General features: G+C 36.1%; 3 protein-coding genes across 8 annotated transcripts; 2 read left to right on the forward strand and 1 right to left on the reverse strand.

Annotated features, from left to right (window-relative positions):
* The first annotated feature begins 418 nt into the window (after positions 1 to 418).
* Positions 419 to 1,719, forward strand: LOC128041356 (serine/threonine-protein phosphatase 7 long form homolog). Its single transcript, XM_052631619.1, has 3 exons — positions 419 to 1,020; positions 1,157 to 1,238; positions 1,336 to 1,719. Exons 1-3 carry the CDS (start codon positions 419 to 421, stop codon positions 1,717 to 1,719), a joined length of 1,068 nt encoding a protein of 355 aa, XP_052487579.1.
* Positions 1,720 to 6,799: 5,080 nt separating this feature from the next.
* On the forward strand, positions 6,800 to 14,163 carry LOC105768392 (uncharacterized). Of its 6 annotated transcripts, none has more exons than XM_012588285.2 (13): positions 6,800 to 7,060; positions 8,230 to 8,373; positions 8,513 to 8,570; positions 9,000 to 9,089; positions 9,420 to 9,533; positions 10,220 to 10,369; positions 10,892 to 11,029; positions 11,320 to 11,828; positions 12,183 to 12,282; positions 12,407 to 12,466; positions 13,143 to 13,235; positions 13,325 to 13,444; positions 13,549 to 14,163. In XM_012588285.2, exons 2-13 carry the CDS (start codon positions 8,336 to 8,338, stop codon positions 13,870 to 13,872), a joined length of 1,794 nt encoding a protein of 597 aa, XP_012443739.1. In that variant the 5' UTR covers positions 6,800 to 7,060; positions 8,230 to 8,335; the 3' UTR covers positions 13,873 to 14,163. The 6 variants fall into 6 exon arrangements, with proteins under 6 accessions (XP_012443739.1, XP_012443742.1, XP_012443741.1 ...); XM_012588288.2 differs by having other exon boundaries at positions 6,801 to 7,042; XM_012588287.2 differs by lacking the exon at positions 6,800 to 7,060 and adding an exon at positions 7,502 to 7,659.
* A 1,534-nt stretch (positions 14,164 to 15,697) lies between these two features.
* On the reverse strand, positions 15,698 to 17,991 carry LOC105768394 (coniferyl alcohol acyltransferase). The gene is made up of 2 exons (XM_012588295.2): positions 17,459 to 17,991; positions 15,698 to 16,859 (listed from the first exon to the last, which is right to left on the reverse strand). The coding sequence occupies exons 1-2, from the start codon at positions 17,873 to 17,875 to the stop codon at positions 15,903 to 15,905; spliced, it is 1,374 nt and encodes a 457-aa protein (XP_012443749.1). The 5' UTR covers positions 17,876 to 17,991; the 3' UTR covers positions 15,698 to 15,902.
* Between the last annotated feature and the right edge of the window lie 2,459 nt (positions 17,992 to 20,450).

The following is a 20,450-nucleotide window of genomic DNA, read 5'->3' on the forward strand; positions in this document are numbered from 1 at the left end:
AAGAAATTAATTTAAATAACAAACTCGATTAATAAATTTCAAACATTATGCGTTGAAAGAATGTAAAAATATAAAATTAGGAATTATGATATTTTTAAAGGAATAAAATGCGCAGAAAAAAATACGAATAAATGGCCGAAATACGATTTTTTTACTAACTTTTTTTTCAACTTGCAGGCATTGCAATGGCTGAATTGATTTGAAGCGATATTAGACACATATCTAATGCGGCTAATAACGAGGTATTATTTATTATTTGTTAATCAGGAGTTCTATTTATTTAAAAAGGATATACGCAGTATATAGAAATAAATTATGCAATCGTAATATTTTTTCTGTTATTTAACACTATCAGGACTCGTATCGAGTATTAAGGGGCCGCGTGAGTGTTTTAAAGATAGCTCTAGATGCACGATTTATGCCGTACCTGGAGCTAGCCGAATTTGGGTCAGTCGCATTGATCCGGTCCTCCGACTTGCGATTTGATCTATTATCCACGCTAGTGGAGCGGTGGCGTCCGGAGACCCATACTTTCCATTTTCCGTGCGGGGAGTGCACGGTGACGTTAGAGGACGTTGCAGTGCAGCTTGGACTCCCAGTTGACGGGAATCCCATTACGGGACTATCTTCATTAACCGATCCGGCTGCGGTTTGCTATAAACTCCTAGGAGAGTCACCAAAGGACGGTGATAAATATTTTTCCACAATAAAATTTACATGGCTAAGAGCCAAAATTTGTCGACTATCAGCGACCGCCAGTGAAGGTGAGTTGATGTGCGCTGCTCGAGCGTACATCATGCATTTGATAGGGGCACTACTCATGCCCGATGCAAACGGCGACAGTGTTCATTTGTCGTACTTGCCTCTGCTTGCTGATTTGTCCACAGCTAGGTCGTACAGTTGGGGTTCGGCTGTTCTAGCAATGCTGTACAAGGAGCTTTGTCGGGCGACAGACCCGCAATGTAAAGACATCGGCGGTTGCCTCATACTGCTGCAGTCATGGGCACTTTATCGGATGCCGTTTTTGGCACACGTTAGTCACTAACCCTATCTATATCCACTGCCACTCAGGTGAGAAAATAAAAATTGTCATTATTTGTAGTCATAATATATTGAGTAATGTTACCAACCCTAAACCATATACTTTTTTTGGTAGGTGGACGACCCGTCCCAGCATCGGGAAGTCATGTGATGTCCCGATATACCGCATGAGGATTGAACAGCATGCCCGGGAAGGGGTAAGTTTCTATTGTAATATTCATGACATACATGGTATTTCTACATGTTTCTCACATGTTATCCGTCTAACTCGTTACAATGTTATTACTCATGCAGTTTATATGGATGCCGTACCGGAGGCCGAAAATTGCAAATGTTGTACCCCCGTCCGCACTCGTTGATTCCCACACATGGTGCACAAACACACCAATAATAAATTTCAACGTCGTCGAGTGGTATAACGGCGATCGGGTGCTTCGACAGTTTGGCTGCATCCAACATATCCCGGATCCGCCGTGCCAGTTGGGGGATGATCACGGCTTGACAAAGAGAGGAAGAGTTCAATTGGACTGGGGAATATATCACCGGAAATACGTCGCACTGTGGTACGATCGATTGCGCCGAATTCCTCAGATGGTTATGGCTACCGACCTGCAGCCATCCGCACAGTATATAGAATGGTACCATAGTCGCAGGAAGCCGTATTTACTTGGAGCGTAATCGACGATAATCCCCTCGTACGTTCAGCAAGTTGGGGGATCGAAAGCAGACAGCTCGATGGATCCGGATCCGATGGCATATTGTCCTTCAGAATCGCGGCGAGCCGAACAGTCGAGTTCAAGTGAGGAATCACTTGCTATCGTCCGGATCAGTTTGGCGGTGAATATTATTCGAGCTATGCAGAGGGCGAATATGCGTTCGATTTTGAACTGTTTGGATCCCCCCGGCCGCAGTACGGCATGCTCGGCCAACATGACACGTATCCGCTGCATTATGAGACACATGATGGTTCAAGTTCGTCGACGGCGAACGAGCGACAGGACATTCCCTCTATGTTTTCCACGCCCCCACCTGCGGACGATGAGGACGTTGGTCGTCGCCCAGGCCGTCAGCGTCGGCCTCCGCGTAAGTATACCCCCCGAACAACACCACCGAACCATCAACTGTAGGGGTTTAATGCACTTTTCTATAACTCGAATTATTTGTATTTTAGATATCTCGGATGTTCTGAATTTTATGTATATATATCAATGATTCAATTTTTTCATTATGTTAAAGCTCAATCGAATTATGAATGCCTCTATTTTCGATATAATCTTAATAATTCCACAACGCTCACATGGTACATTATAACTTATTCTGGAAACAATATGGATACACTTTAAGCGTAAGCATGTTTAATAAGAAAATTATTATTAATAAAATTACCTTTTATAACAACATACATACAAATTTTATAGCTTTAGCTCAATTTCGCCCCGATCCCGACGACTGTCCAACATGAAAGTTTCGGTTAGGGCATTTATTCCGGCTATGACCAGTTAGCCTACATATTCCACAGCGCTTTCTGTCAGATTTCTCCCTAATGTCCATCTCATTACGGATTCTGTTTGACTGCGGACGACCCCTTGGATTCCTCTGTAGCCCTGTGTCTAGGAGAAGCTCGAAAGTCATCGGCGGCACCTCCCACGTAGATAGGTCCGGCAGGACGGGGAACTCATTCTTCCAGACACGCAATGTGCGCTTCAGCGTGTACACATCATCGACATATTGTTCCGCATCAACATTGACTTTAGCACACGTCTCCACGACATGCGCACAGGGGTAATGAAGTGTTTCGAACTTCCTGCACTCGCACCGTCTGTTCCGGAGATCAACTCCGTAGGACCTAGGTCGACAACCGATGATCTCGGTAACTCGAAACGTTTCCAGTCGGCGTGAATATATTTCCACGTTTATTGACCTCGCCAACCGACGGTTTACGATCATTGTATCCCTCACATGTTCGACAAACACATGTCCCGCCTGAATCTGGTCGACTTGCTGCCGACCCATTCTTGGCATCAAAGTGGCCAGCCTGTAGAAAGTAGCAGAAAATACCGATGCTATCGGAAGATGACGTGTTTTCAACAGGACTGCGTTGATCCCCTCGACTAAGTTTGTGGTCATGTGGCCATAACAAAAGCCCTCGTCAGTACTTTGAGCCCACTGTCACGGCTCCATTGTGCGCAACCATTGTCGGAAAGATGTGTTTGTCTGCCCCTCCATATCACTCTCAAGTCGGGTCATTCTTTGTCGGAAAATATGTGGCTCTAACTCATACGCTGCATACGTATTAACGAAAAATAAGTTAAAGTAAGTCGATAACATCAAACATTACAGCTTATATTGAAAAGATAAGGTTATCATTTACCCATTGCCATGACTTGTCTCTTCCAGTCTGCATTCTTATAATCTTTATGGAAGTTTGACGCAATGTGACGAATGCAGTAAACGGATCTCCACGACACACCGGAACGCCTAATAGCTGCAATTAAACCCTTCCCTCTATCAGAGATGATGCAAATGTTATCGTTCGTAATAACATACCTTCGCAGATTTGTGAGGAAGAATTCCCAAGACTCCATGTTCTCTTTATCTACGATAGCAAATGCTATCGGGAGCACGTTCATATCAGTCTTGAGCCACCGCAAGCAGCGATTCGTGTATATTTTCCATACAGCCAGGTCCCATCCACCTGCACAAGTGGCTTGCAGTGGGGAAATGCCCGCACACATGGTTCGAACGTCCAGAACATCCGATAGAAAATCTTTTTTGCCGGTTGTAACTGCTCATCCGGCCTGTAAGATAGAATTGTCTGCAACTCAATCACAGTCCCCGGTACGTACTCCCGCATAGCAGCTATCCAACCTTGAAGTTCGTTATATGACGAATCGTAATCCCCATACAGTTGCTCCATCGCCATCTGTTTAGCTACCCATGCCTTCCGATACGAGACTCGATACTGGAATCGTGCTTGCATTTTCGCAATGAGTACCGAAACTCTAATGGTCGGCATATCCTTCACCATTGGCATGATACAAGTACAAATAGTTTTCGAATCAAGTTTTCCATGATCTTCTGTCATACGTGTTGATGTGCATATATGAGGACCAACAAATTTTCGTATTTCCCACATCTGAGAACTTCTAATGAATGCAGCTCATACCCGCCATTTGCAGCCTTCCGCTGCCTTCCAACACTCCCCAACATATATTGTCAGAGTAGACACGGAGACTTTATAATCCACCGATATCTTCATACTGTAACGTTTAATGGTATATACGCACTCTTCTTTACAGCTGAATATCTGGCCTATGAATAACTCATCATCAGAAGATGTCACGGCCAGCCCGTGAGAATGAACTATTTCAGGGTACTCCGGAAACTCAGATATATACGCTGCGTCGGGGTCTATGAGCGACATGTGTGGCCCAGGATTATTGTGGATCAGAATACGCCACATCTGCTCCCCGACCGAAGAAGCGTTAATGCCTTCATCGTTGTTGACATCTTCAGCGTCAATATCATCAGGTACATCGTCCACATCGGGATCAGCGTCACTATCGACCTCTTCATCCCAATAATCGCCACCACCTTCTTCGCCGGCACCTTCTTCTTCACCACCAACCATGTCAACATCGGGTGTAATATTTAGGTCGATACCGATCCCACCCATAGTTGATTCACTATCAACGTATGATATTGGAGCCACCATCCGCGGTTCTTTAGCCCCGTCTTCTTCATCAGATGCATTTTGCTCCATACCGACTAACTCAGCAAATAAGTGAATCGGTGCATTCTTCTCAGTCCCATTCCCACAATAGAGATCGACCATTGTCTCCACGTCTTCGTCGTCTACAAGTTCCATTTCGACGAATTTGACCGGATTTGTCGAAATTGGAAACTTGTAGAAAATTTTTGATATCCTTCTCCCACAACGTCTATGGATTTTTGCATTAATCATTGCCTTCATTTCATCGAACGATACATTTCTATTAAATCTCATTGCTATTTGTTGCCGACATTCAAATACACATCCAACACTTGTTGTCAATATGACTCCATCGAAATAAACGCATACAAGAAACTTAGCATCCATCTTCAATATTTAATCTGTAAAAAAACAAAATCTCATAAAATATCTCGAACGGTAACTGAATTACTTAAAAAAAATTTATACTCAAAATAATAAACAAAATAATACACACTAAAATTATTAATTTTATACTACGAATAATATTATTAATTTTACACTCAAAATAATACACACTAAAATTATTAATTTTACTAAAATAATAACTAACTATAATAATAATACTAGTTTTTACTAACTAGTTTATTTTCGTAAATAAAATAATAAGTAACCATAATAATAATACTAGTTTTCGCTAACAATAATATTACTAAGTCACATCTTAATACATTAATAACATCTTCATACTAACAACAACAACAACAACAACAACAACAATAATAATAATAATAATAATAATAATAATACTTTTATTTTGAGTTCTATTAATCTTAATAACTAAACTAAAACAAAAAATATTACAACATATACAAAATAATAACAACAATATAATCAATTATTTTTAAAAAAATACCTCCTTTTTCTGCTCTCTTTCTCTCTTTTTCTCTTCTTCTCCGCACCAACTCTTTTTTTTTGTTGATTTTTCTCTTTTCAGCTTGGTAGAGGTCGTATTTATAATACGAGTGGTGCCGCCAATGGCATTGGCACCATTGGTGCCGCCAATGGTTTTGGCACCTTTGGTGCCGCCAATACCATTGGCGTGACCAGTGAGATGTCACTTCAGTCTGATTTTTTTTATCAGGTTTTTTTTTTAATTTTGGTTTTTTTGATATATTTTGGTAAATAAAAAAAAGTTTATATATTTTGGTAAATAAAAAAAAACTTGTAGTATTTTGATAAATTTTTATTTTTTTATAATATTTTTGTAAAACACCCCACGATGATTCATACAACCCTTTCATGCTCTCGCATTTGACAATAGACACATCTTTGCTAACTTGAAACAACAAAGGCAAAAAGCAACCCCAAAATACCTTGCATCGAAAAAGACAAAACCCATCACAACAGCGGGGTTGACCATTAATGCCCTCAATAGCTAACAAATTGAGGTGGACGCATTATTGAAAAAGGGCAAAGGGTGGAGAGGAAAGACTGCCAAAATGGAGGCTCTCACTCTCACCCCGCCGGCAAGCAAAGACTATTACCACTCTCGACATTTTGTGTAGACGTGCTCCAAACTTCTACATCACATCTATATCAGCATAAATCAATGTCATGTTCACCCTTGTAAACCTTCAGTGGCGCGTGGGGGAAAAAATCCATGCAATTGATTTAATAAATTCACACAAAATGAGAAAAACAGCATCATCATAATCATAAATACTTAATCTCCATGATTTCTTGCTAATGGATTGGGGTTTCCTCGAAATTTCAAATTTCAAAACCCAAATTCTGAAAATATGGGTCCTATTTATTTTTAATGAAAAAACCCTTCCTTTTCCACAACAAAAGGTATCAGCCAGCTACTTCACTAGCTTCGGCCCACAAGCAGACACGACACAAAACATATAATGCCATATCCATTTTAAATTGACCACATAATCTTGAGTTAGTCATAACTCATAAGACAAAATAATATATCTATATATATTTAACATTACATGTTTTGGAAGTTGTTATAAGATTCTTTGTACTTTTGTTTTTACTCTGTTTTGAAATCTCTCTTACCAAGTCTTTAGTTAGCTCAACCGTATCTTTGTCAATCATTTATATCCACCCCCACTTTCGACAGATTTGAATTTCAAGCTAATATCGAGAGAATTTAAGTACCCCCAGTTGACCACCAAGTCCATTTTTTTTTCTTCCTCTGAGAAACAAAGCTGAAGAAGCTGAGAAGAAGTTTCAAGTTGGATTTGGGTGTAATTTTTGTTTTTTTGTTCAAGTGTCTAGCAAGCTTGGATTTTTCAGGTTTTTTTTTGGTCAAAGGTCTCTTCTTTTTGTTTTTACTGGAAATGGACTTTTCTGATGTTAATCTTTAGGATTAAAGATATCTTCTTTTTTATGACAAATTTCATTCTTCCCCTTCCCTTTCTTTATTTGAAATTATGAAATTGGGTTCTTGTTTATTTCTTTTATCTGCTTTTTTTAGTTTTTTTGTGAGGTTTAGAAAGATGCATGTAAGGAAAGGGCACTCATTATGGGTAATGGGTCAGCCTATGAGTTGTATCAGTATGGAAAAAGAAAAACCAAGTCCTTGGAGCACGAAAGGGGACCATTAAGATCTGTCCTTTGGATTGTTATTGTTTTACCTTTTAATTTTACATTGACTCAATTTGTTTCATCATTTAATTGTGGTTTTGAATCTTTTTACTTAGTGGAAACTGAAAAAACCCTTGCTTTTTCCTTTTTGTCGATTTACTGTTTGCCCCACTACTTTTGAAATCTCAGTTTTGGTTTCACTTATTTTTTTCCATCCATCAATCCACATTTTCATTAGACTTTTCATCCCTTTCAATGGGTATGAAAAGGGCAGAAAAGCAACCAACTTCTCTGCTTTTAAATAAACTTTGATTAACTCTTCAAGGGTTTGTCAAGTTTTCCCTTTGTTTGCTTGTTTTTTTTTAGGGTCACAATGGAAGCTGCTTTTGTGTTCCATAATTAGCAGTGGGAGATAACCCCACTTCTTTTTGTTTCTTATAATTGCATATTCTTTGCATCTAGTCATTTTCCTTTTCCTTTTTTTTTTTTGTGTTAATTATATCCTCATAATATTCCCAGCTTTTGCTTTAGCTCTGATTTTCATGAAGTGGGAAAGCAATTCATTAACTCTGAAATGGTTTCAAAGATATTTTGTTTTTCTACAAAATTTCCTTTTTGAAATAATTTCTACTTCAATATCTGTTGGTTGTATGTGATTTAAATCAAAGGTGCCAGGATGAGTTTATTTTGATTTGTATGGTTGTGTTGAAAATGACTGGTAGCTGTGCATTCATTGACTTCCTTTGTCCTCACCTGCATATTCACAAGCCATATAGTACTCTGTCCAAAAACAACTCATTCTTACAAAAGATCATTGATGACCAAATCTATCTTAAGTTTCCCAAATTTAAAATTCTAGAAAAAATAAAAATAGTCTTTTGATGTTTGAATTGCAGAATTTATGATGCTTGTTTGCATATGGGGGTGATATAGAAGCCAAGCTATTTTGGAAATTCCAGGGTCCTCTCTATTTGGAAGAAAGCTAAATCCCATGAATACAAGATGTTTGACTCTTCGCTTGTTCAATCTGCTTTAAGCCAGTAAGGATTGCATTTGTTTATTTTCTTTGTTTGATAATTTTCTTATGCTCTTAATAGCTTACGATTAGTTTTTATTTTATTTTATTTCTCATGGTTTTTTTCTTTATTTTCCTTTCCTTTGAATGGGCTTTTTCTGCAGAAATGAAGGTCAGCTAGATATTGTTAGTGAACTTCAAGACAATAACTCATCGATAGAGGTAAGTGATGGTGTTCTTGCCCTTATAATGATTGTTGTTTAACACTGAATGAAATATCCATGGAACTATGTCATTGTCAGTCAAAACAATTTGCTATTCTTCTTCCCTCCTTTTTCTATCTGAATGTTGTTGGAGTCCATCTTTATGTAATTTTCTGCGATTTTAGCACACTGGTCATTAGAGTTTCTTTTTTGATGACATATCGAATATCTACAACCTTACCCATAGTTTTGAGTATATTCTACCCATTGCAGAAGAGAGAAACAAGCAGTTCTTTCATGTTGTTTGTTGGCTGACTTCAAGTCCTAAGAATTTTCCTTTGTTCTTTTTCTAGGGGCTATAATAAGATTTTTACTGCAGTACTGGTTATTTCTAAAATTTCTCTCATTTTAGATTTGATATTCACAATGACTTTGGTGATTTATTCAGGAAACAAGTTATAATGAAGAGACTGGAAGTGTTGAATCATGTTCTAAAAGCAGCGATTTTTATCCTTACAGGTTTCAACTTGAGCAGGATGTAAGCATTACTTAACTGTGATAACCTTTTATTTATTGCATTACCCTAGTTACTTAAGATGGCATTAAGTAGTTGTCCTGCAGCATTGAAGATTGTATATCTTTGGTGAAATTTGTTACTTCTAATAGGCAATGAATTAATCTAACTTTAGTATCGGGAATGAACTTGCAGAGCCCCTGAGGTTTATTGATGGTTTTCTTTTATGGCCTTTCTAAGAGGAGTCTTATATTTTCAGTTTGGTTATAATATGCTGAATGCTTGAGAAAATCTACTTATTTTAGTCCATATGATTCGATTCTAGCAACTATATCTTTTCGAAAATTTTGACAGGTACATAGATTGCAACAAAAGCTGCAAGAAGAGATAGACCTGCATTCTGTTTTGGAAAGTGCTATAGAGAAAAATGCTTCAGAATTGTCGAGTCCTTCATGCCTTCCGCACCATGTATGTCATTTATATTTAATCTTTGCTTGCTGTTGGTAATTTCACCTTATGGTCTTGTCTAGATGTAGCTGCTGCCGGTTTTCATATTTCATGGTGATTGTTTGTGAGCCAAATTTTTGTGGAAGTTCAAAGCAATATGTTATACGAAGGTTGGAAAATGGCACAAGTGTTGTTTTATACGATAAATGACAAGCTTTTATACTCTACTTTCTAACTGAAAGTGTAGATTTTAAAACCTCTTATTCTTATTAGTTAAGGTTAACTTACTCCTTTATGCCACAACTTTTGGACGACAATTAGGATTTTTTTGTCCCAACAAAGCTGATGTTTGTATCCTTATCTGCACATGTATCATACAGCATTTGTCTGGATGATTCATCAATGTTGATGTTATTGTTTAAGCCAATATCCCATTCCACGCATCACAAGATGAGTCCTCATATTGTAAAATTTTGGGCGTACTGAAAATGTTACTATGCTTTGAACATATCCATAATAAGCAGCCATCTGGTGTTTATATTAACCGCTTCTCTCTGGTTCTTTGTGATTTCTACTTATTAAATTCACCGAAGTGTTCATGAAATCCTTTTTTCTGTACATTCAAATTAGGCATTACCATTAAATTGTGAACTGGTTTCTTTAATAAAGTTTGTTATAATGTTTCCATTGTTCCTATTCTCTTATAGGCTCAGGAGCTTCTATCCCATATTGCTGTATTGGAAGGTACCATCTCAAAACTCGAACAGGAGATGATCTCTTTGCATTTTCAACTTAGTCAAGAGAGAAATGAACGGAGGCTTGCTGAATATCGATTGAGGCATTCAGTTTCTCCATCAGTATGTATCTCTCTTCATTATCAAATTGCTGCTAATTAATGTCATTCTATAAAAACATAAATCCTTCCTAGTTACAATTGCAATTCCTTTCTATTTCTTTAAATTTCTTTTTTTGTAAGGTAAGCTTGCTCTGAAAAATTGTTGAAGCCAATGATTTAAAGGTTATAGTTCTTTGTAGCCTGTAGCTTTGTTGTGATGATTTTGATCTTATATACTTGTTGTAGTTAACTGACAGGAGTAAGTCATACGAAAACAAATTCATGTGGTTTATAAACCTTGATTTGTGCTCCAAATGATAAACATATATTTTCTGTTAAGAATCGTCTATTGTTGTGAAGACGAGCTGAATGTGAATAACACATTTAATTGTTCTTTGCCTACAGTTCCTATTCTGTAATGGTCAATACTATATTTAACTATAAAATATAAGAATAGATGATATGAAGGTGATATTACGGAAATATTGCATATATTTTTATACATACCTTGGCGGTGAATATGAAAATTTCTTTTGTTATCCAGATGTCACCATCATCAAGGTGTTTGCAGCACTCAGATTCTGTATTGCATCATTCCTCAGATGATAACTCATGTCAAGAGCGTACTGACCACCCCTCAGAATCTACTGGTGATTCATCGTCTTTGGATTTGGTAAGAGAGGTAAATGTCTAGCTTCCTTTGTGCCTCTTTAGAATAGGGCTTTCAGCTTTATAACTATTTTGACAGCTATAGTGCATCATACTTGATAAAACATTGGTCCCATTTTTAAAGCTGATTAGCTGAAATTCTTTTACTGAAAGCTTAATAAGTATTTTGTCTATCTACTTCTATAACCAGTTTCTGAGTTCAGAATTGAAGAGAACATGGAAAACTACCTTTTACATGATGTTCACTGAAAGCATGCAATTTCTTGTTAGTATTTCATGTTTTCATGTTTTCATGATTCTCAGAAGAATGCAATGGGCATGATTTTGCATCATGACGGGAAGAAAATATCTGCAAAGACAGATGGCAAATCTCTTCAACCTTTAAGGTTTGAGGAGATTTCACGAGGGATAACGCCTAAAGGCCTTTGGGATCACCCTAACCGGCTATCAGAAGAGATGGTGAGATGCATGAGAAATATATTTATATCTCTTGCAGATTCAGCTGTACCTTCCAAATCATCTGCGTCTAAAAGCCACAGCTCAACTCTATCACCTCGGGGACATCTATCAAATTCATCGTGGTGGACATCATCAGAACGTTCGACGATTCCTTCTTGGGTGCAGAGCCCTCAAGTTGATATCCAAAGCAACTCTGAAGTTTTGGCTTCAGAGAATTCCTTTGATCCGTACAGAGTACGTGGAAAATTAAGCTGGGCTGAAATCGGAAATTATGGATTATCAACTGAAGTATCTTGGATGTCAGTTGGGAAGCAGCAGTTGGAATATGCATCTGGGGCCTTAAGGAAGTTCAGGTATTAAAGCTTGTCAAACCTTTTTGATTAAATGCTTCTAACTCGGCAAATGATTATCAAATCAGGATTTTGGAACCGTAGAGATTTACTTTCATGGGGCCAGATTCACCAGAATAGAGTAATAGCCTAATAGATTTGTAAGTATAGTGATTAGAGCATGAGTAGAATGTCTACATGTTTTGTTTTTATATGGATCATACTCTTTCCTTTTTCCAAAAATGAAAAAATAAAATAAATGAAAAACTTGTAAGTTAACAACCTTTAAGATACTAAGTTCTTTTTGGATGGTATAACTATTGTATGGGACTATATATGATTCATTACTGTTTTTGCTTTCAATTGTTTGGAGAACAGAACACTTGTGGAGCAACTGGCGAAAGTGAATCCTATACACTTGAGTTGCAACGAGAAGCTTGCCTTTTGGATCAACTTGTATAACGCCCTAATCATGCATGTCAGTTTCTTTATTTCTTTTGCAAGTTTAAATTTTACAATTACATCTCAAGAGTAGTGGAGTTTCATGCATACTAGTTCATCTTGACAATATTGTTCTGTGTGTGGTATCCACATTGTAACAGGCTTACTTAGCTTATGGGGTTCCAAGAAGTGACTTGAAGCTCTTCTCCTTGATGCAAAAGGTATAAATTGTTGAATGAGCAACCTGAATCTATATCGGGTTTATTTTCCTTGTTTTACATGTTTATCTTATTATCTTTTAGCATCTCTATCTAGTTTGATATGAGACTTGCCATTTCCCCCTTCAGAAAGGGGGAAAGTGTCGTGGTAACTTTTAGTCAATGATTTTGAATTAGTGTTTAACGGACACGTGGGTGCCATTAGTTATGCTGTAGAGTACAAAGACTTAATCACAGTCCAGATTAATTTTTTATAGTTGGCTGTTTAGTGGGGCTCTTTGTGTTAAATTATTTCCAGTACCATGTTTTTTCTCTAGTATTTATGAGTATACAGATTGCAGCTGTCTTAATCACGGTTAAAGAAAGGGTTTATCTCCTAAAAGAAGCAATACTAACGAAAGGGAAGAATTAAGATTAAGCCCTTCGTATATGCCGGCCCTCCGATGTTCAAATCTTGTACTTTGGAGAACTTCCTGGTTCAACAGGCATTGAATAATTTAGTAGTCTCTTCATTCTAGATCTCATTTCATCTACAGTTTATGAGTTTCTATGTTATATATTTATATCTAATTTATATATAAGGGGATGACTTCACATTGAGAAATGCAAGATGATTATTGATTTAGTCAAGTTTTAGATTTTTGCAGTTATTTCTGATGAAATGTTTTTACTCTTCCAGGCAGCATATACAGTTGGAGGCTACTCCTTCAGCGCAGCTGCAATCGAATATGTAATTTTGAAGATGAAACCACCATTGCATAGACCACAAATTGTATGGATTTTCTGTGACATGTTTCTTGCTTCTCGTACTTCACTAACTAAAACTGATGATAACCAACAAATGTTAAAACTTCCTGTTAGGCTTTGCTTCTTGCCCTTCACAAACTGAAGGTGTCAGATGAGCAACGCAAGTCTGCAATCGATACATACGAACCACTCGTAACTTTTGCACTCAGTTCTGGGATGTACTCATCACCTGCGGTAATCTCCATCGTTTGTTTCCTCTTTATTCACAAGCACACATACACAGTCAATTTGGTTATTTTGAGTTGCAGAATGTATGACAAATGAGGTGCAAATGGCAGGTGAGAATTTACACTGCTAAGAATGTTAGGGAAGAGCTGGAAGAAGCACAACGCGATTTTATACGAGCTTCGGTTGGGGTTAGCAGCAAAGGGAAGCTATTAGTTCCGAAGTTACTGCACTGCTTCACTAAGGGCTTTGTGGATGATTCCAATTTGGCAGTATGGATATCTCATTACCTGCCACCAAATCAAGCTGCCTTTGTGGAGCAATGCATATCACAAAGGAGGCAAAGCCTTCTTGGATCTCGAAACTGCGGCATTCTTCCCTTCGATTCACGCTTCCGTTACTTATTCTTGCCAGATAAAAACATTTCAATCCAATGATAATATGTCGATAATAGGTTTTACATCTCCTTGCTTGTTGAGTTGAATCACACAGAGAGTAAGGTACAAAAATTAGTGAATGGTAACATATAATTCCTTGAGAAAGACCAGGGTGATTAGCAGTTTTGGTGTGTCCCCATGCATCAAGAGTGACAATACTTGTTTTGTGTGGTGTACATTTTCTTCATGCATGGCTAATGCACCTGCTTTAGCTGTAGTATTTTCTGTATCCAACAAGGTTAGAATAAATACTTCTCGGCCTATAATCAAATCGTCTCGTTTATACTCTAATTCTATAACTTCTCTATGTTGAATCATGGGCCCATCTTTTATTTAGCTTATCTGTTCCCAATCCAGTTTTGGATATTTGCTGTAGTATTCCTATCTCTTATGCAATTCTTATTTTATGGCTAAAGTCATTAAACCAGCAAAAAGTTTATATCCATGGAAACACAAAAGAATTATTTATAAATTTAGTATTATTATTATATATTACCAATAACCCCAAAGGGCAGGCGATTAAGGAGTGCTCACAACCCAGTAAAGTCATTAAACTTGCATTAAACTCACCCAACCATTTCTTATCTTCATGTCCTAGCTTGAATGGCGACCCATCGAGTAATTGGATAATAAATCATCGTCATAGCAACCTCTCAAAACATAATCATTATTACAATTTGCAAGGACAGAGTGGTGAGTCAGACTTGTTTAGGATAGCACGCATCATTTGCTTGCTCTACTTTATTAAAACCCGACTTTTCTTATTTTGTAAGGATTTTTGCTCAATTTTCTAAAAACTAGATTGGTGTTGAATCTATTAAATTATCGATTTGTTAGTCCGATCAATTTAATTAATTTGATTAAAATTTTAAAAAGTAAAAAAATTCAGTTCTATCGATCCGTATTGATTTTCAAATCAATTAATTTAATTTAATTTTTCTAAACTAATACTTCAATCAATTTCTTATCCAACCGGTCATTATGATCCGACTCGAGTTATACATTAATTATTTATTCGTTATATATATATATATATATATGATATTATTTTTCAACTTCTGTTTATCCTATTTTATTTTATGCTATCTTTAAAGGAAAACAAAGAGCAAAAGTCCTTACCAAATTAGGAAACAAGGATGGAGCAAAAGTTTTACAATGATAGGTGATTATAGTGCTTTTTTTTCCATTATCTTATGATGATAAATATTCAATTTTAATCCTTTATTATGATTTTGAAGATTTAATCATTATATTTTAATTAGACATGATTATTTATTTTTATAATAACATTAATCAATTTAAATAATTATTATCTTTAAAATATTGAGGTGGAATTTTTCTTCAAATTTAACTTTGTTATTTTTCTTTTAAAGTTCAGGCAGCAAGCTCGAAGCAACGATTCAACGATCAGTACAATAGATTAGTCAGTACCCATTGACGAGTAGAAAAATATACCTTAGATCCAAATTGATTAGAATGGGATTGAAAAAGAAAGTTGTTAGGATTTTGGTTGCAAATTATAACATTCAAAGCTGTTTCATAAAAAAAAAACTGAACTATAGAAGAGGATAAGGAGGAGAGCTTTCGACTGGTATAAGTGGTGTGAATAAAGAAGGCAATATAACAACAATTTTAACAACTTAACGACTTAAATGAAAATTTTGAATAACTCAATAACTATTTTATAACTTTTTAAAGTTTAATGACCAAAACATAAATATACTAATAAATTAGTAACCTTGAATGTAATTTACATTTTTATATATATAAAAGTTAATTAAATTTCAATAATGTAATTTAAAAAGTGCAAAGACACATATTTGGGTTTTGATTGAAATTAACCACCGGTAAATAGGTACTTTATTTTGCATTTTACAAATTTACATCAAAGTTAAAGAACTCTTTTAAGTAGTAATATCATACAGCACAAACTTCCAAACCAGCTAGCTTTAGTACTCACACGCCACTTTCAAACTTAAGATTTCTGATACCAATTGTTATTTTTGGACATTGAAAGCAGGTTAAAAAATTTAATCAAGTTCAAGGTAATCTGAAGTAAGGGGCCTCAACACATCGCTAGCTTCCGCCTCGATCAGCTCCAACTGCCTTTTTAAGAGGTGCATGTACACCACCCAATCACCTTCTCTACCAGGACTCGCCATCGGCATGACATATCCGGAATCCCCTCCCCAAGGAAAATGGTATGACCCGAATACAGGTCTACCCCATCCGAAATCCACTTTCGAAACCGGGAAACGCTGCCCCGATGACACTACAAAAGCCGGTCCCTCCTCGCCGCCCTTGCTATATATCTTAGATAGTGCTGGCTCAGGACGATGAGCTTCAACCCAGTCAATCAGGCCCAGGAAGTGTTCCCTTGTCACTGCTTGCTCCAGGAAGTCATGTACCTGATTAGCCACCCACCACAACGGTTTCTCTATCAGTTCACTTACTCTCTGCCCTGCAAACGGAATGGAAAGAACATTTCCGAAATAGCAACTCATTGAACTCGCTTTCTCTTCATCTCCTTCACCTAATCTGACCCTTCCATCCACCACAATCCCCATCTTGGTACAATTGAAACCGTCCTTGGCAGCAAGGACTGCTATCAGTTTCCATAGGAAGGCACTGAAAGACTCAAGCTTGGTCCTTTTGTATCCATTAGTGCAGGCTAGTGATTGAAATTCGTTGAGTTGCTCCGAAGTGATGTAATATATGCGACTAATGAGATGATCAGTGGATTGACGTTGCTGTTTAGGGGGTGGTAATGAGGAGATGGGCACATACATGTGATCCAAGGAGGGGGCGATGCACCCTGGACGCCTGGGGTTCATCAGAGACCTTTGAAAAGAGGGCACCAAAGAGATTGACTTGAATCGAGCCATTTCAGCCCATGATACAAGAAACATGTTGGCTGAGTAGGCATCTGCTATTCGATGATCAAATGTGCATGCCACCACTATTCCGCCGCATCTAAGTTCTGTTGCCTGTAAGTATTATATACATACAAGTTTAGTTCTCGTTTATTTCCAAAAAGAAAAGTAGTTTAGTTCTCGCTAAAAATCGCTCAATAGGTAAAAACTAAAATTGAAGCTTTAAATTAACTATTAAAGTTACTAATATTTAGCTACCAACTTCAAATATAGAAAGTAATTAAAGTCAACATGAAGAATATAAAAGGAAAATATTATTTTTTGTTAATTATCATAGTTAATATATTGTTAATGAATAATTCCTTAGCCTTATTCTATGATTATTAACAAATCCTGACTCTCAGGACAGTCATCATGTATGCTACCACATGATGATATATATTATTATTTGTTTCATATTGATTAAATTGTGGCATAGATGATCTAAAACTTAGACATATTGCAGTATTCTAATAGATTTTTAAAAAAAAAAATCATTTAGGGTGGTCTAAGCAGGCCGGAAAGGAAGTTGTCGGCCCCATCAAATTTGTCGTCGTCTAGTGGAAAACAGATATTAATTCTGTGTCGAAGGAATGAATCTGAGTGTGTTTCTTTGTTTTTATTCAGACGTTAGGGAAATGGTTGAAGTTAAAGTAGAGAATCCTTTATAGTACCTGAACTGAGAGCACTCCATGTTTCTTCTGAGGTACGAGTTTGCCTTCAATGCTTTCATCAGGGTTATGCAAGTCGAGGTCTCGAAGCTCAACATCAGCATAAGCTTCTACGAAATCCACCCCACGGTTGTTGCAAAGCAGCTCGGGCTCGCCCACATTGTTAGCCACAACCTCACCCGCAAAGGCGTAGTAGTAGACCAGAGCCTGAGCCATGGCTTCCTTCAGAACACTGGCCATGGAAGTGAAGCTCACGATGCTGCTTTCTGGTTTCTTGTAACAAAAAGAAACTCCCACGTTGACGGGAGGCAGAAGCAAGTCAAGGTTAGAGAGTGGTAGCCAGTGTTGTTGCAATGGTAACACTGCTGCCACAGTTTCATCCTTGCTCACCGTCACCGTGAAATCTGCTTTTGCGCCCATGCCTGCCTACCTATTAGCTCTGGGGTTCTATTTTACTTTTTTGTTCTGTTTCTTGGTGGGATATATCGTATCAGAATGGTAATAATGAGTTTGCATGAGCATCGTAACTTCAATTTATAGGCAAAGAAAGTATTTAAGAGTGTTTCATCTAATCCTATTACTAAACAATTAATAAACTAAAAGATTTAGGATTTAGAGTTTAAGATATAAATTACACTTACGTACTCTAAATTGTTATCCACTTATTTTGTGTGATGTACATTTTCTGTTGTACTTATTTTGTCCACTTATTTTGTGTGGTGTACATTTTCTTCATGCATGGCTCATACACCTGCTTTAGCTGTTGTATTTTCATTATCCAACAAGGTTAGAAAAAATACTTCTCGGCCTATAATCAATTTGTCTCGTTTATACTCTAATTCTATAACTTCTCTATGTTGAATCATGGGCCTATCTTTGATTTAGCTTATCTGTTCCTAATCCAGTTTTGGATATTTGCTGTAGTATTCCCAGCTCTTATGCAATTCTTATTTTATGGCTAAAGTCATTAAACCAGCAAAAAGTTTATATCCATGGAAACACAAATGAATTATTCATAAATTTATTATTATATATTACCAATAACCCCAAAAAGCAGGCGATGAAGGCATGGTCACAACCCAGAGTAAGGTCATTAAACTTGCATGGCTTCTATCTATGTTCATCTCTGACTTTATTATTCTATTCAATTACAACTGAAAAAATAAAATGCATCCGGAAAGCGAAATTGAGGAATGCTCACACATGAACAGCTTTGGTGAAGTGGTAATGAGTGTGCAAACTAAATGGGCCTTTCTTGGGAAAACGGTGTGGAAATTTTATTTTCATATTTAAAAACTCAAGTTGTTTTAAAAAGCATTGAAAGCTGAAAGCATGTCAGATAGTTGTGATAATGATACTATAAAGCAATCCATTCATCCGACTAGTCAACTTTATATGGCTACCAGCTGTCGTGTAATTTGGTGTCCCTCTCCAAACTTTTTATTTGCACGTGGAATGCATGTTTCATATATTTTCTTAAGATTCTTTTATTTAATATATAAAATAAAAAAACTTTTAGCAATACTGTTACTTTATATTATTTTTAACAAGAAAATTAAATGAAAGGAAAAAAAACTATTAAGGTCAAATTTTTAGGATGATAATATTTAATGTAAAATTTGTTATAAAGTAGCGCACACTGGATTATTAACTTAATTTGATTTGTGAAACAGGTTGAGGAAATTGAGGGTTTGGAGAGAGATATAATGAAAAGAAGAATTATTTTGTTAACTTTAAATTTGGTTTCAAACTAACTATCCCACAAACATTCTGAATAATGTGGGAATCCAATTTTCAAACAACTAGTAATATCAAATCAACATTAATTTGAATCTCAAAACTGCTTCCAATAATATTCTATATATTAGATTTCTATTTTAAAAATGAGTTTTGATACAGAATATAGGCCCGAATTTTAGGAACTTTGTTGTTTTTTTATTACTATTTTACCACTCTTTTTCATTGTTTTGCTATCATTTCGTAATTATATTGCTATTGTTTTGTTATTATGGTTTGGACATTGTATATCTCTTATTTTATTATTAATTTTGTTACTATATTGAAGGAATTGATTTTCCGGAAAATCATTTCTAACTTTTCCAGTGTTTGATTGGCGGAAAACGTTTTCCATTTGGAAAATGAACTCCAAAACAAGGGAAAATGGGTTACATTTTAGGGAAAATGTCTTACCCTTTCAATTTCCGTAAGACATTTTCCGTGCTCTCCTCTCTATCGCCTCCTTCATTCCTTCCTTCATTTCCGGTGAAAATTGCTTCGCTTTATCGATTTTCCAAGAACTTGTTTTTTTAATTATTCAATACTTGTTTTTAACACAATTATAAATAATTTATTTGATATTAAATTTTTCAATTTATAACGATTAATATTGTAGCTTAATAATTGATTATTATTATAAATAAATCATTGCAATATATGTAAAAATAATTTAAAATATAAAATTTATTAATATATATCAATATATGTAAAAAAATTTTCAAAAATATTTCCAAGAAATCAAACAAATTAGAAAATATTTTACATGATTCAATCAAACACCGAGAATATTTTCTAGTAAATCATTTTACTGAAAAGTAAAACATTTTCCCGAAATCATTTTACGGAAAATATTTTACTGGCAATCAAACAGACCCTAATTTAGAGATATTTGCCTACTAAGTTGCACTTATATTACTGTTATTTAAGTATATTTTTTTAATTTTTTTCATTTGTTTTGAAACATTTATTTTAATGTTGTTGTGTATTTGATATATTATATTTTTAAATTTTATTTTTATATAAAAATTTTAATATAAGCGAGTCAAGTCTTAACCTAGAATTTTTACTTGACCCGACCCGAAATCAACCTAATCCAATCCATGAACAACTCTACTATGTACTATGAGTTGCAACTTGCTTCTGTATAGTCTAGTGTAATAAGAGTAGTGTCCATGGTAGTGTCTATTATTAGGGTTTCTTTCATTAATAATATGGAAAA

This window comes from Gossypium raimondii, chromosome 5 (genome assembly GCF_025698545.1).
Source record: "Gossypium raimondii isolate GPD5lz chromosome 5, ASM2569854v1, whole genome shotgun sequence".
Taxonomy (NCBI): Eukaryota; Viridiplantae; Streptophyta; class Magnoliopsida; order Malvales; family Malvaceae; genus Gossypium; species Gossypium raimondii.

Bases quoted from the DNA above. Each gene is read 5' to 3' on its own strand.
- LOC105768394 (XM_012588295.2), bottom strand. From the start codon at position 17,875: ATGGGCGCAAAAGCAGATTTCACGGTGACGGTGAGCAAGGATGAAACT. The intron at 16,860-17,458 runs GTACTATAAAGG...TAATACTTACAG, and splicing joins ATGGAGTGCTCTCAGTTCAG to GCAACAGAACTTAGATGCGG.
- LOC128041356 (XM_052631619.1), top strand. From the start codon at position 419: ATGCCGTACCTGGAGCTAGCCGAATTTGGGTCAGTCGCATTGATCCGG. The intron at 1,021-1,156 runs GTTTTTGGCACA...TTTTTTTGGTAG, and splicing joins TGGGCACTTTATCGGATGCC to GTGGACGACCCGTCCCAGCA. The intron at 1,239-1,335 runs GTAAGTTTCTAT...TTACTCATGCAG, and splicing joins AACAGCATGCCCGGGAAGGG to TTTATATGGATGCCGTACCG.
- LOC105768392 (XM_012588285.2), top strand. From the start codon at position 8,336: ATGTTTGACTCTTCGCTTGTTCAATCTGCTTTAAGCCA. The intron at 8,374-8,512 runs GTAAGGATTGCA...CTTTTTCTGCAG, and splicing joins GTTCAATCTGCTTTAAGCCA to AAATGAAGGTCAGCTAGATA. The intron at 9,090-9,419 runs GTAAGCATTACT...AAATTTTGACAG, and splicing joins GGTTTCAACTTGAGCAGGAT to GTACATAGATTGCAACAAAA.